Below are 13,365 nucleotides of genomic sequence, written 5' to 3'. Positions count from 1 at the left end.
AATCAGGCATATTTTAGGACAGCCCTTTCCCCTCCCAATAAACACACACAAAATCTTGCTTCAGGTCCCTTGCGTGGACGTCTTAGGAAAGAGGGCGGAGCCCTGGGGCTGGTTGGTGGAGACTGGGGTCCTGCGAGACGCATCTGCGCGGTACAGCCCCGCACGTGTTCAAGCCGGAAGCTCCCGCTGGGGCTGGAGAGTCCTGAGGATGGAAACCCAGATGGAGGCTCAGAGCCCCTTAGCCGAGGACGGCTTCACCCAGGTCACCCGCAAGGGTAGCCGAAGGGCGAAGAAACGGCAGGCTGAGCAGCTGTCTGCGACGGAGGAAGGAGGGGGCGCGAGCCACATGGACACGGAAGAGGCTCGGCCGGCGAAGAGGCCCATCTTCCCTCCCCTCTCCGGGGACGGGTTCTTGGTACTGGCGGGCACTCACGAACAGGAACGGGGCAAAGCAGAGGCCTGGGGACCCTGTGGCTTTAGGGTGATGTAGAAGCTTTTTATGGCGTGAAGGTTTTAGAGAAGGACTCTCCTGATGTTTAATTCGTTCAGTTGAAGGATGCTCTTTGTGGATCAGCTGTCAGTTTACAACTCCGCCCATCCGACGACTCCTGAGTTGTGTTTTCTTTTATTGTAGAGTGGGAAAGAAGAAACTAGGAAAATTCCAGTTCCTGCTAACAGGTACACGCCGTTAAAAGAGAATTGGATGAAGATATTTACTCCTATTGTGGAGCATTTGGGACTTCAGATACGCTTTAACTTGAAATCGAGGAATGTAGAAATCAGGGTAAGGAGAATGTTAACCATTTTTAAATATACTGCGGTTTCTCTCACCTGTGGGTATGAAAAGGCATGAACCGACTTTCCTTAGAGGGGCTTATTTTGTTAAATGATTTTTTCCCAATTTTCTAATATTTTAGTATTTGAACCTCTCAAATGCTTTCAAAATCTACACTCAGCGCAGATATTAGTCCAATTCATGAGTTGGGCCTGAGATCATACCAAAATAGTAGCTATGTCTCTTTTTTTTTTGAAGGGCTGCACCTTGGCATTTGGAAGTTCTCAGGCAAGGGGTCGAATTGGAGCTGTAGCTGCCAGCCTACACCACAGCCACACCAATGCCAGATCCAAGGTAGTCCTGCGACCTGCACCACAGTTCACGGCAACACCAGATCCTTAATCCCCTGAGCAATGCCAGGGATTGCACCTACATCCTTGTGGATACTAGTCCAGGTCTGCATATTTTTAATAATCTGTGTTGATTAAGAAAAGGCTTAATAAAGAGCTTGTCATAAACAGAAGTATGTAAGTAATCAATGAAAGTACTTGCTATAGTATCATATTTTAGTGGTATTTTTTGAAAAAAAAAAAGTACCGATGATAAATTTAAGTTATACATACGTGTATTTATTCATTCATTCCTTCCTTCCATGATGTCAGGCTAGGAGTTAGGCAGTAGGGTTTCATTTTGTTTTATTTTGTTTTTTCTGAGTGCCAATTTTGTTTCAGAATCAGTGACCTAGGAATTCCCATCATGGTACAGTGGAAAAGAATCCTACTAGGAACCATGAGTTTGCAGGTTCAATCCCTGGCCTCACTCAGTGGGTTAAGGATCTGGCATTGCCGTGAGCCGTGGTGTAGGTCGAAGACGTGGCTTGGATTCTGCATTGCTGTGGCTGTGGTGTGGGCCGGCAGCTGTAGTTCTGATTTGACCCCTAGCCTGGGAACCTCCATATGCCGAGGGTGCGGCCCTAAAAAAAAAAGCAGAAAAAAAAAATCAATGACCAAAATTATTTGTCTTTTTAAGGATTCATCTTAAGACTCATTTCTGTTGAGGGACTAGAATAATAAAGCAGAGAGGCCCTGTTTTAAATAGTTGGTAAAGTATAAAAGTCAAAACTTGACAGAGGAATTCCTCTTGTTCCCATTGCCACTTTCATTCAGGTTTTATGGGTTTTTTGCCAAAATTCTTGTTTGCTTATGAATTTCCTTTCCTTCATTGCTTTAAACTGCTTTCCCCACTCCATCCTTTCTGCCAGAGCCAGATGAATTTTCCCAGACCACACACTGTTTTTAATGATATCTTGGTATCTTTTTGTTGTTTTTTTGGGGGGAAGGGTGGGAGTCTTTCTAGGACTGCACTTGCAGCATGTGGAAGTTCCCAAGCTAGGGGTCAAATCGGAGCGGTAGCTGCCGGCCTACACCACAGCCACAGCAACTTAGGATCCAAGCCACATCTGCAACCTATACCACAGCTCACGGCAACGCCAGATACCCAACCCACTGAGCAAAGCCAGGGATGAAATCCGAATCCTCATGGATCCTAGGTGAATTCATTACCACTGCACCACAATAGGAATTCCTTGATATCCTGTTATCTTTAATATCACTGAAAGATAAAAGTTAAGTTTTTGACTGAATTTGACTTCAAAGTAGGAGTCCCACTCCCAAGTTCTCCCACCATCTCCCTGAACATTTTTATGTCCAAATTTACCGGACGGATTGGCTCTCTGAAAAAGGCCCTTTCCTCCCTTCTCCCTTTTTCTTCCTACCTCATTTTTGTCATCTCTAAGAGTCTAACTCAAGTTTTCTCCTTTACAGTCTGCCAGTTTTTCAGCCCTGTCTTCAGGGCCTAAATGTGTGCTTAATCATCGTATGTGTTGCAGCACCATCGTTTGCGTTCCACTAACATTTGCTGATACTGCTCTATGCCAGACCCTTGGTGGCGCTTCATCATTTTGGTCTAGAGGACAGCCCTCTGAGCTAGATGATGTATCCCATCTACGGCTGTGAGGAAACTGGCCAAGGAGCGTCTGGCCAAAGTCCTCAATGCCTTGAGTAGGGACCACTCAGGGTCTTCCGTTCCAGCCTCCTAATTTTACAGAAGAGAAGACTTAAGACCTCAAGCATTCCTGGGGCTTGCCTGAGGTCACACATAGAATTGGGACTGGGGTCTAGTTTTTAACTGCGCCATTACACAACCCTGTGTGGTTTCAGATTTGTCAAATAGGTGGTCTCCTCAACTAGTTATGAGTCTGTGTGGGAAAGTAGGAATGATGGTTTTCGAATCAGATCTGTGTTCAAATCTTACTTTGTCACTTTTTGGCACTTCAGTTTCCTCAGATGAGAAATTACCGATCTCACTTAATATGTAAGTTGATATGAAGATGAGAGCTATAGGGTGTCAAGCACCTTTGTAGTGCACGTCTTTACAGGAGTGGGCATTTTAGTGAATAGTGTCTAGTTCTGTGATTTTTCAGGTAAACTCCTGGTAGGGCAGGATCCCTGCTTACCCCACTCCTAGAGTTGTTTTGGGAAACATCAGCACATGAATGATGATTGAAGTCAGGAGATGAAATCAGGATCCCAGGGAGACAGCGTCAAAGAAGAGAAGAGGACTGTCTTGGGTGTGGATGGGCCAAGGACAGAGGTCCCTCAGAATGGGGTTGGGCTGTGCCTGGGGGATCTTTCTGGTAACTCCAGAGTCAGGCCAGCCATGGAGTTGTGCAGTTGGTCATTTGACAGTCCCTGGGGACACTGCCCAGCTCTGGAGCAAGCAAAGCTTTATTGTGAAAATTAACCATGGTACTTACCTCACCAAAAACTGGGTCATAGAGAATCTATTGGGGGGGGGGGTGGAGGAAATTTTAATAATGAAAAAGGTCAGTCCTAGTAGTTTGTTAGAATATTATCATTTTCATTCTTAGCTATAATTTGTGCCCCCACCCCACCTTTTCTTTTTTAACAGACTTGTAAAGAAACTAAGGATGTTAGCGCTCTGACAAAAGCAGCTGATTTTGTGAAAGCCTTTATTCTTGGATTTCAGGTGGAGGTGCGTGATTTTGTGACTTCTGAAATGGGGGCTTGAAAAAAATACTCCATATGAATTTTTCAATGTATTTGGGGCTTTTTTTTTTTTGGTCTTTTTTTATGTGAATTTTCTAGTTGTACAGTTTCTGAGAGCTTAACACTCACTCATTGGCAGGTGCCTGAATGGAAGGGCTTCACAGTGTTCATTTCTGTATTGTAGGACGCACTTGCCCTTGTGAGGTTGGATGACCTCTTCCTAGAAACTTTTGAAATTACAGATGGTGAGTGTATGGCGGTCTCTCCGTATGTCTTACTGTGCGGAACTTTTGTGTTGCCCACTCTGTACCGTGTGTGATTCTCAGCTTTCCCATAACATCAGTTGAGCTGTATTATTTGCAACTTTTTGAAAAATGTGTGTTTTGGAAGTTCCCTTGTGGCACAACAGGTTGAGGATCTGACATTGTCACCTCAGTGGCTCAGGTCACCGCTGTGGCACAGGCTCATTTCCTGGCCCGGGAACTTCCACATATTACGGGTATAGCCAAAAAAAAAAAAAAAAAAAAAAGTGTGTTTTGTGTCTTTTAGTAGGGAAATTTGGTTAGTGATTAAATTAAACTTCATGTGGAATTGGGTGTTGCTGGAATGGCTTTCCTCCTGAAGTCTTGCTTTTCTCATTTAGTTAAGCCCTTGAAAGGAGACCACCTGTCGAGGGCAATAGGCAGAATTGCTGGCAAAGGAGGAAAAACCAAATTCACCATTGAGAACGTGACCCGGACGCGGATAGTTTTGGCTGATGTGTAAGTATGTGACCTTGAGAAAATTATTGTCATAATTTATATTTGATCTTTTGCTGGCTTCAAAAAAGTGATAGTTTGTATTTCATGCATAATGTTGCCACTCAACCTTCGTCAGGATTTGGTTTGGGATGAATAGTTAACCTGCTTCGAGAACAGATTAACTTAGTTGAGAAAAATCTTCAAAGTTATAGGTTTTGTTCTCAATTAGTAATGAAGGAAATGTTTAGAATCACTCTTAAAAGAAATTACATGAGGGAGTTCCCGTCGTGACACAGTGGTTAACGAATCTGACTAGGAACCATGAGGTTGCGGGTTCGGTCCCTGCCCTTGCTCAGTGGGTTAATGATCCGGTGTTGCCGTGAGCTGTGGTGTAGGTTGCAGACACGGCTCGGATCCCGCGTTGCTGTGGCTCTGGCGTAGGCCGGTGGCTATAGCTCCGATTAGACCCCTAGCCTGGGAACCTCCATATGCCGCAGGAGTGGCCCAAGAAATAGCAAAAAGACAAAAAAAAAAAAAGAAAGAAATTACATGAGGATGGAGTTCCCATTGTGGCGCAGTGGTTAACGAATCCAACTAGGAACCATGAGGTTCTGGGTTCGATCTCTGACCTTGCTCAGTGGGTTAAGGATCTGGCGTTGCCATGAGCTTCGGTGTAGGTTGCAGACATGGCTTGGATCTGGCATTGCTGTGGCTGTGGTGTAGGTCAGAGACTCGGCTCAGATCCCACATTGCTGTGGCTCGTGTAGGCCAGCGGCTACAGCTCCGATTAGACCCCTAGCCTGGGAACCTCCATGTGCCGCGGGAGCGGCCCAAGAAATGGCAAAAAAAAAAGAAAGAAATTACATGAGGAGCTTTCTGGTGACCCAGCAGCAGTTAAGGATCCAGCCTTGTCACTGCTGTGCCTCAAGTCATTGCTGTGGCGGGTGGTTCCATCCCTGGCCCGGGAGCTTCTGCATGCTGCGGGCAAGACCCACCCCCCACCAAAAAAAAGAATTACAAGACAGGTAAATAGCAACTCAGGAGACTTGCAGAGTAGATGTGTTAAATGCCATTGTGGGGCTTTCCTTTAAAAAAAAAAACACATATGTATGTACACACACACGTGAAAGCCTTTCCTAAAAGCAAGGTGGGTGTGTTGCACATTGGGTGAAAAACTCGAGAGCAGCTCTGTGGGAACATAGATGATAGGGCTTAAAATAAGGGTGCAGGAAGTCAAGCTGGGATTACCCTTCTCTGCCCGAGGTTGAAGCCGTGCCGCTGCCAGCTCGGGATGACGGGCAGATGGCCCAGAGATTATACAGCACCGTCAGGTTGGGAAACAGCAGTTGACGGAGAGGGGAGGGATCTGCCTGCTACTAAATCCAGAAATAAGTTCATTTAAAATCATCTCATCTTAGCTCTAAACTGCGGGGCTCACCATTATTTAGCGTCTGAATTTTAGAGTCTTTTTTGTACTTCAAGTAGAAAACTATTCATACCACAACTATCAGTGCCCTGTTTACCTTTTATAATTTTGACCTTTGTGACTTGAGCCTGGAGTTGAGGCTGTGGAGCCATGGGAAAAGTTCTTTTTGAACTAGAAATGTCAACATTTTTGACACCTGTGGCACAACAAGTTGTCTCTGCAGTGGCGTGTGTCACTGCTGAGGAGCAGGGTCAGTCTGCAGCCCTGGTCAGTGGGTTAAGGATCTGCACCTGTAGCTTGGATTCGGTCCCTGGCCCAGGAACTTCCTTTTGCCATGGGTGTGGCCAAAAAAATGTGAAATGTGTATCACTTTTAAAATACATATATTGGAGTTCCCGTCATGGCTCAGTGGTTAACGAATCCGACTAGGAACCATGAGGTTTCGGGTTCGATCCCTGGCCTTGCTCAGTGGGTTAAGGATCCGGCGTTGCCACCAGCTGTGGTGTAGGTCGCAGACATGGCTCCGATCCAGCGGCTCCAATCCTGCGTTGCTGTGGTTCCGGCATAGGCTGGCGGCTACAGCTTCGAATAGACCCCTAGCCTGGGAACCTGCATATGCTGCGGGTGTGGCCCTAGAAAAGACAAAAAGACAATAAAATAAAATATACATAGCCCTAAAAGCTTCTGTTAATCTGGACATTTTGAAATGTAACTGATGTGCTAGTCAAATTATGGTTAATTTTTATCATTAAGTTTATAATTTTAAATTTATAAGTATATTTCTAAAGCTTAACTTATTAATTGAACTAATTTCTTAAACCGCTTTGTTGCAGTATGATTTGCAAACAATAAAATTCACCCATTTTAAGTATACAGTTCAAGGAGTTATTGGCAGATACTCTGTTGGCATGTGATCCCACCACACACTCAGCCCCTCCCCATTCCTAGGCAATTGGCTCATTTCCTTGCTGTCACTATGGTTTTACCTTTTTTAGAAATTCATATAAGTGGTAATACACAGATACAGCCTTTTTCTTTTTTTTGGCGGGGGGAGGGGGGCTTTCCTGTTGTGACTCAGCAGTAATGAATCTGACTGATATCCATGAGGATGCGGGTTTGATCCCTGGCCTTGATCAGTGGGTTATGGATCCAGTGTTGCTGTGAGCTGTGGTGTAGGAAACAGACACAGCTCAGATCCTGCATTGCTGTAGCTGTGGTGTAGACCAGTGGCTATAGCTCCGATTTGACCCCTTCCCTGGGAACTTCCATATACCACACGTGTGGCCCTAAAAAGCAAAAAAAGAAAAAAAATATTTTTTATTAAACTATAATTGTTTTACAATGTTGTGCCAATCTCTACTGTACTGCAGAGTGACCCAGTCATACATACATATGTATGTACCCCTTCCCTTTCTTATATTATCTTCCATCATGGTCTCTCCCAAGAGACTAGGTATAGTGCCCTGTGCTCTACAGTAGGACCTCATTGCTTATCCATTCTAAAGGGAATAGTTTGCATCTCCCAGTCCATCCCACTCCCTTGCCGTCCCCCTTGGCAACCACAAGACTGCTCTCTATGTGAGTCTGTTTTTGTTTCGTAGATATGTTCATTTGTGCTATATTTTAGATTCCACATACACAGTATGTAGTCTTTGCTGTATGGCTTCTTTTAAGTAGTGCGAAGTTTTAGCTTTGTCCATTTTGTTGGGTGTTAGCAGTAGGTTTTTTCCATTGCCAAGGGCTGGCAAAGAAATGTACTATCTTGTAGTTTTTGCTATAAATAAGGTAATTGGAAATCTTCATGTTCAACAGTTTATGTTAATTATGATGTAGCCATACGACAGACTATTATGCATCCCTTAAATTTTGGGGAGTTTTTTTTGTTTGTTTGTTTTTGGTCTTTTTAGGGCCACATCTGAGGTATATGGGGGTTTCCAGGCTAGGGGTCTAATCGTAGCTGTAGCCGCCGTCCTACACCAGAGCCACAGCAGCAAGGGATCCAAGCCGCGTCTGTGACTTACACCACAGCTCACGGCAATACCAGATCCTTAACCCACTGAGTGAGGCCAGGGATCGAACCCGAACCTCATGGTTCCTAGTTGGATTCGTTTCTGCTGCGCCACGATGGGAACTCCTTGAATGTTGTTTTTGATGATTGCTAATAACCTGGAAAAATGCAGTATGATGTGAACAAGATATAAAACTGAAAACCAGTTGTTCCAGATACATTTGGATAGGAAGTAATGCTGCCCACATGTCCTGAGAGCTTCATTCCATTCCAGCTCCTGCCCCACTGCTTTGGTTGTTTTAGTGGCGAAACTACTCATGCTATGTGTTCTTGCTGCCTCTATTTCCTCATCTTTATTTTAAAGAATTTTGTTTGTATCAAAGTTGACATACACGTATTTTATTTTTTAAAGATTTTTATTTTTTCCATTATAGTTGATTTACAGTATTCTGTCAATTTCTACTGTGCAGCAAAGTGACTCAGTCACACATATATATATTCTTTTTCTCACATTTTCCCCCATCACAGTCCATCACAAGTGACTAGATATAGTTCCCTGTGCTCTACAGCAGGATGTCATTTCTTATCCTCTCCAAATACAATAGTTTGCATCCATTAACCCTAAACTCCCAGCCCCATCCCACTCCCTTCCCCTCCCCCTTGACAACCACCAGTCTGTTCTCCAAGTCTATGAGTTTCTTTTCTGTGGAAAGGTTCATTTGTGCTGTATATTAGATTCCAGATATAAGTGGTATCATATGGTATTTGTCTTTCTCCTGACTTACTTCACTTGGTATAAGAGTCTCTAGTTGCATCCATATTGCAGCAAATAGCATTATTTTGTTCTTTTTAATGGCTGAGTAGTATTCCATTGTGTATATATACCACATCTTAATCCATTCATCTGTTGATGGACATTTAGGTTGTTTCCATGTCTTGGCTATTGTGAATAGTACTGCAATGAGCATGTGGGAAAATTTTCAAGGAAAGTTTTGTCTGGATATATGCCCAAGAGTGGGATTGTTGGGTCATATGGTAATTCTGTATTTAGTTTTCTGAGGTACCTCCATACTGTTTTCCATAGTGGATGTACCAATTTACATTCCCACCTGCAGTATGGGAGGGTTCCGCTTTCTCCAAACCCTCTCCAGCACATATTCTAAAAAGCCAAAAATTCCTGCTGTCTACGTCCATCTCCCCCTCTTCTGAGGGGGGAAATTTCAACTCTTCAAGTTGAGCTCTTTTTCAGCTGACTTTAAAAAATTATTTATGCCCATGTTTCCAAATAGCTTATATACCAGCTTAATGTTTGTTTCAGATTCACTGTTGACTTTCTCCTGTGAAAGGTGAAGATTTCCCTTCTTCACTTGTCTCTGCCCCCAGCCCCGCCTCCCTACGCTTAACCCGCCCCATCCTCCCTGTGCTCAGTATTACCTGAGTATGAAATCAGTGCTCAGGACATTAATAGCTAAGCCAGATGGTACACTCTGGCTACTTTATCTGTCCTCTGTGACTTTGCTGTCACTTGAAGAAATAATTCTTACGGATCTGTGCTTTCTTAACGTTTCGGTTTCCCAAGTCTATAGAAAGCTGTACATTGTCTGCATCTCCACTTTATGGATTCTGATGTATCGGGCATTTTATACGTCTCTCCTGGAGCCCTCTGTTCCAGAGGCGCTGCAACCCTCTGCCTGGCACACAGCTGTCATCCTGGCTTCTCCTTTCACCTTTGCCCCTTTGATGTTGAATCCCTCGCTTCTTGGATGCTTTGTCCTGCGTGTTCCTTGTCTTGGTGGCGTAGGCCAGGGGCTAGCTTAACATAGGAAAGACATTTCATGAGACCTGGTTCTGAGGTCCTGTGTCCTAGCCAGATGTAAGGTAGCACTTTCATTCAGAGTGCCTTTCTGTAACCCTGTCTTCTAATCTTTCTCTTCAGTTTCTTTAATATCTGGTCCTTGATTCACCAGTGCATGAAAACTGCCTTTCTTTTACTTCTTTATTTATTTTAGGGCCACACCCACAGCATTTGGAAGTTCCCAGGCTAGGGATGGAATCCGAGCTACAACTGCCAGCCTACACCACAGCCACAGCAACTTGGGATCCGAGCCGCGTCTGTGATCTACACCACAGCTCACGGCAACGCTGGATCCTTAACCCACTGAGCGAGGCCAGGGATCAAACCCATGTCCTCGTGGATCCTAGTTGGGTTAGTTACTGCTGACCCACAACGGGAACTCCCCAGAACTGCTTTTCTAATCTCACTGGTTTGGTTTTTGTTGTTTTCCTTCTTTTCTCCTGCACTTTCTGTAATGCAATGTTCCCCCTTGCTGGTTGTGGCTTGGACTCTTTTGCATTAGATGCTTTTCTTCAGATCTGGTTCCTTGGTGTGGGCATCATGTGTAAGAGCGGGGTGATACGGAACAGACTGGAAGCCCTGGGCTAGGGGAGGTTCAGGGGTAGGGATGGGCGGCCAGCAGACTGCAGGCTTCACGTAGGATGATTCCAGGCTCTTTCTCTGGGGAAACCCTGGTGTCGGTATCAGTCTTTCCCACTGAGCAGGCCAGGTTCCCCAAAGAAGTATTGTCCAGTCTCTTTGCTGATAGACTCCTGGGGCCCAGTTACAGATGGCAGTTGGCAGTCTCAGCATGCAGATGTTTGCTTGACGTCAGCCCCATTTTGGTCATGGCGCCCCTGCGTCAGCCCTGCCTGGTGCCCCTAGTCCAGACCCCAGGTCCTTCACCTTCTCCCGTGAGCAGCGCCCCCACCCCCGGCATGTCACCAGCATTACAGAGGGGTGGTTGGGTGGCTGCCTGGTTGCACAGAGTAGGAAAGAGAATCTGGGGATCATCTCGAACAGACTTGAGCTAACTATCTTGTTTTTAGCCTCACTTTTACCCCCAATTTCAGAAACGCCTGAGCCTGTGGCAGACGGTGGGAAGCTCGATATTCCCACTGCTGATTTCGCTGTCAGTTTGACTAAGTTTACTGCTATTTTGGAAGAGGGGCTCAAAAATGCAGAATGTTTTAGTGTTAGTCTCATTTGAACCATTCAGCAAGATGCCTATTAAAAGGATCTGGATGCTCCTCAGTGTATAAGGAAGAAATGTTGATAACTTATGTAATCTATAAAAAACTTTGCAGTTGAAATCCAAGTATGTTTTAAGTAAGTGCACTGTTAACCTGCATCTGGGTACTTAATAAGCCCCGCTCTGCCAGTGAGTCATCTTGGACAGGTTTTTGGATTTCTCCAAACCACTTTCATCTGTAAAATGGGAATAGCTTCTGCCTAATAAAGCTCATGCGAGGCTTACATGAGGACATGTACGTAAAGCCCTGGTATATGGAGCGCACTCCCTGGATGGGAGCCATTACTCACCAAGAATCTTAAAGATCTTAGTCCTGGAGTTCCTGCTGTGGTGCAGTGGAAATGAATCTGACTAGGAACCATGAGTTGCAGGTTCGATCCCTGGCCTCGCTGAGTGGCTTAAGGATCTGGCATTGCCATAGGTGGTATAGGTCACAGATGCAGCTCGGATCCCGTGTTGCTGTGGCTGTGGTATAGGCTGGTGGCTACAGGTCTGATTGGACTCCTGGCCTGGGAACCTCCATATGCCATGGGTATGGCCCTAAAAAGACCAAAAAAGATCTAGGTTTTATTTTTTAATGTATTATATCTTACAATTTTTTATTGGGACACCATTTATCATAAAATCCCCCCTTTCAGAGTGGTTTTTATTGTATTTACAGAGTTGTACAACCACCACCACCTTGATTTAGGAACCTGTATCTACTCTGAGTTTGCAGAGTTTCTGGATTACGGCACTTAGTAAAGATAATGGTTTTTCTTGCTCACTTGTCTCACTTTCTGTCTTGCAGGAAAGTTCACATCCTTGGTTCTTTCCAGAACATCAAGATGGCGAGAACTGCCATTTGCAACCTTATCCTAGGTAATAGCAGTTTTGTCCTTGAGGGTTTTCTCTGAAAGAAAAGATTATTTAGCAACTCACATCACATTTGCAAGTCACCTAAGGGTCAGGATTATGTTAAAGGTGGAAGTCAAAACCCTTGGTGGTTGGACCTAGAGAAAAAGAAGGGGTGTTTTTGCTTGGATTCCATCTGAGAGTCCAAGAGAAAGGGTCTGTTGGGTTATACTGCTTAACACTGCTGCTTCGCCTGCCCGCCGAAGGGTCCAGGAAAGGCCTTCCAGGACAGCAGGCAGCGCTGTTGTAGGTTCCGAAGGAAGCTGCTCTCAGGGTAGCATCAGTCATCTTAATGGACCCACCAAGTACAATCACTTGCGGTCAGAGCCACAGGCTGTGAGCAGCTTGCTGGGCAAGCACGTGGCGTTTGCCCCAGGGCCCAGGTCTGACCGACCAGCTGCTTTTTGATATGTTTTGACAGCTTGGTGCCTTTGGCTCTCAGGATTTAAAATGGGGTGGTTTTTTTGTTTTGTTTTGTTGTTTTTTTGAGACTGTGTGTGGTTTCCTCTATGGCTCTGTGGCTGGTGTAAGGGAGATGCAGTGGAAAATGTCCCTGTCCTTTTTAGAGTTGCAGACCATTTCCCATGTGGCAGCTAAATATGTGATTGTGTTCGTGTAGATAAGCTTTCGTATTTCCTTCTGCAGGGAATCCTCCATCGAAGGTTTACGGCAACATTCGCGCCGTGGCTAGCAGAGCGGCAGACCGATTCTGATTTCACATCAGAGCGTCTCACCTTGTATTTAGACTCCAGAGAAAAAGGCTTTCCCCTCCACCAGCGGTCACCAGACACCACATGAAGAACTTTTCAGTCATGAATACCATTATTATACTTGTACATTAAGTATAATTTATCATGTCTTCTATTTTAAATCACATGTAGCAGATTTGCATAGTTTATAATCCTCATTTGGATGGAAACTCATTCAAAAAACAGTTCTGTATCGGTTTCTAACTTTATTTATAAGTTTATAACTTCTTATAATTTGTTATACATTTATACTTTTTCTCTGTGAGGTGTAATTAAAAGAATTACCTGGGAGTTCCTGCTATGACACAGCAGGTGAAGTATCTAGTGTTGTCTCTGGGCAGTGTGGGTTCAATCCCTGCCCTCGCTCAGTGGGTTAAGGATCCCACGTTGCCACAGCTGTGGCTTGGATTCAAGCCCTGGCCCAGGAACTTCAAAGCCAAAAAAAAAAACCAAAAACGGATTATCTCAGAAAATCTCTCCAAAACGTGATCCTTAATGCTGGCTGGTGTATAAATATTTTAGAATCAGTCATAGGCAGCAGTGTGGATGTACTATGTGAACTTCTAATCTTTGTACCTGTTTTTGCTGTTTGTAAAATTAAAGACTACACTACAAGGTT

The 13,365-nt window shown here is 44.6% G+C and overlaps 1 protein-coding gene across 1 annotated transcript; it reads left to right on the top strand.

The window, feature by feature from the left end:
* Positions 90-13,365, top strand: PNO1 (partner of NOB1 homolog). The gene is made up of 7 exons (XM_003125074.4): positions 90-415; positions 635-784; positions 3,746-3,829; positions 4,028-4,088; positions 4,487-4,604; positions 11,894-11,964; positions 12,643-13,365. The coding sequence occupies exons 1-7, from the start codon at positions 209-211 to the stop codon at positions 12,708-12,710; spliced, it is 759 nt and encodes a 252-aa protein (XP_003125122.1). The 5' UTR covers positions 90-208; the 3' UTR covers positions 12,711-13,365.

The sequence above is a fragment of the Sus scrofa genome, chromosome 3 (genome assembly GCF_000003025.6).
Source record: "Sus scrofa isolate TJ Tabasco breed Duroc chromosome 3, Sscrofa11.1, whole genome shotgun sequence".
Lineage (NCBI taxonomy): Eukaryota > Metazoa > Chordata > Mammalia > Artiodactyla > Suidae > Sus > Sus scrofa.
This window is presented reverse-complemented; position numbering and strand designations above follow the sequence as displayed.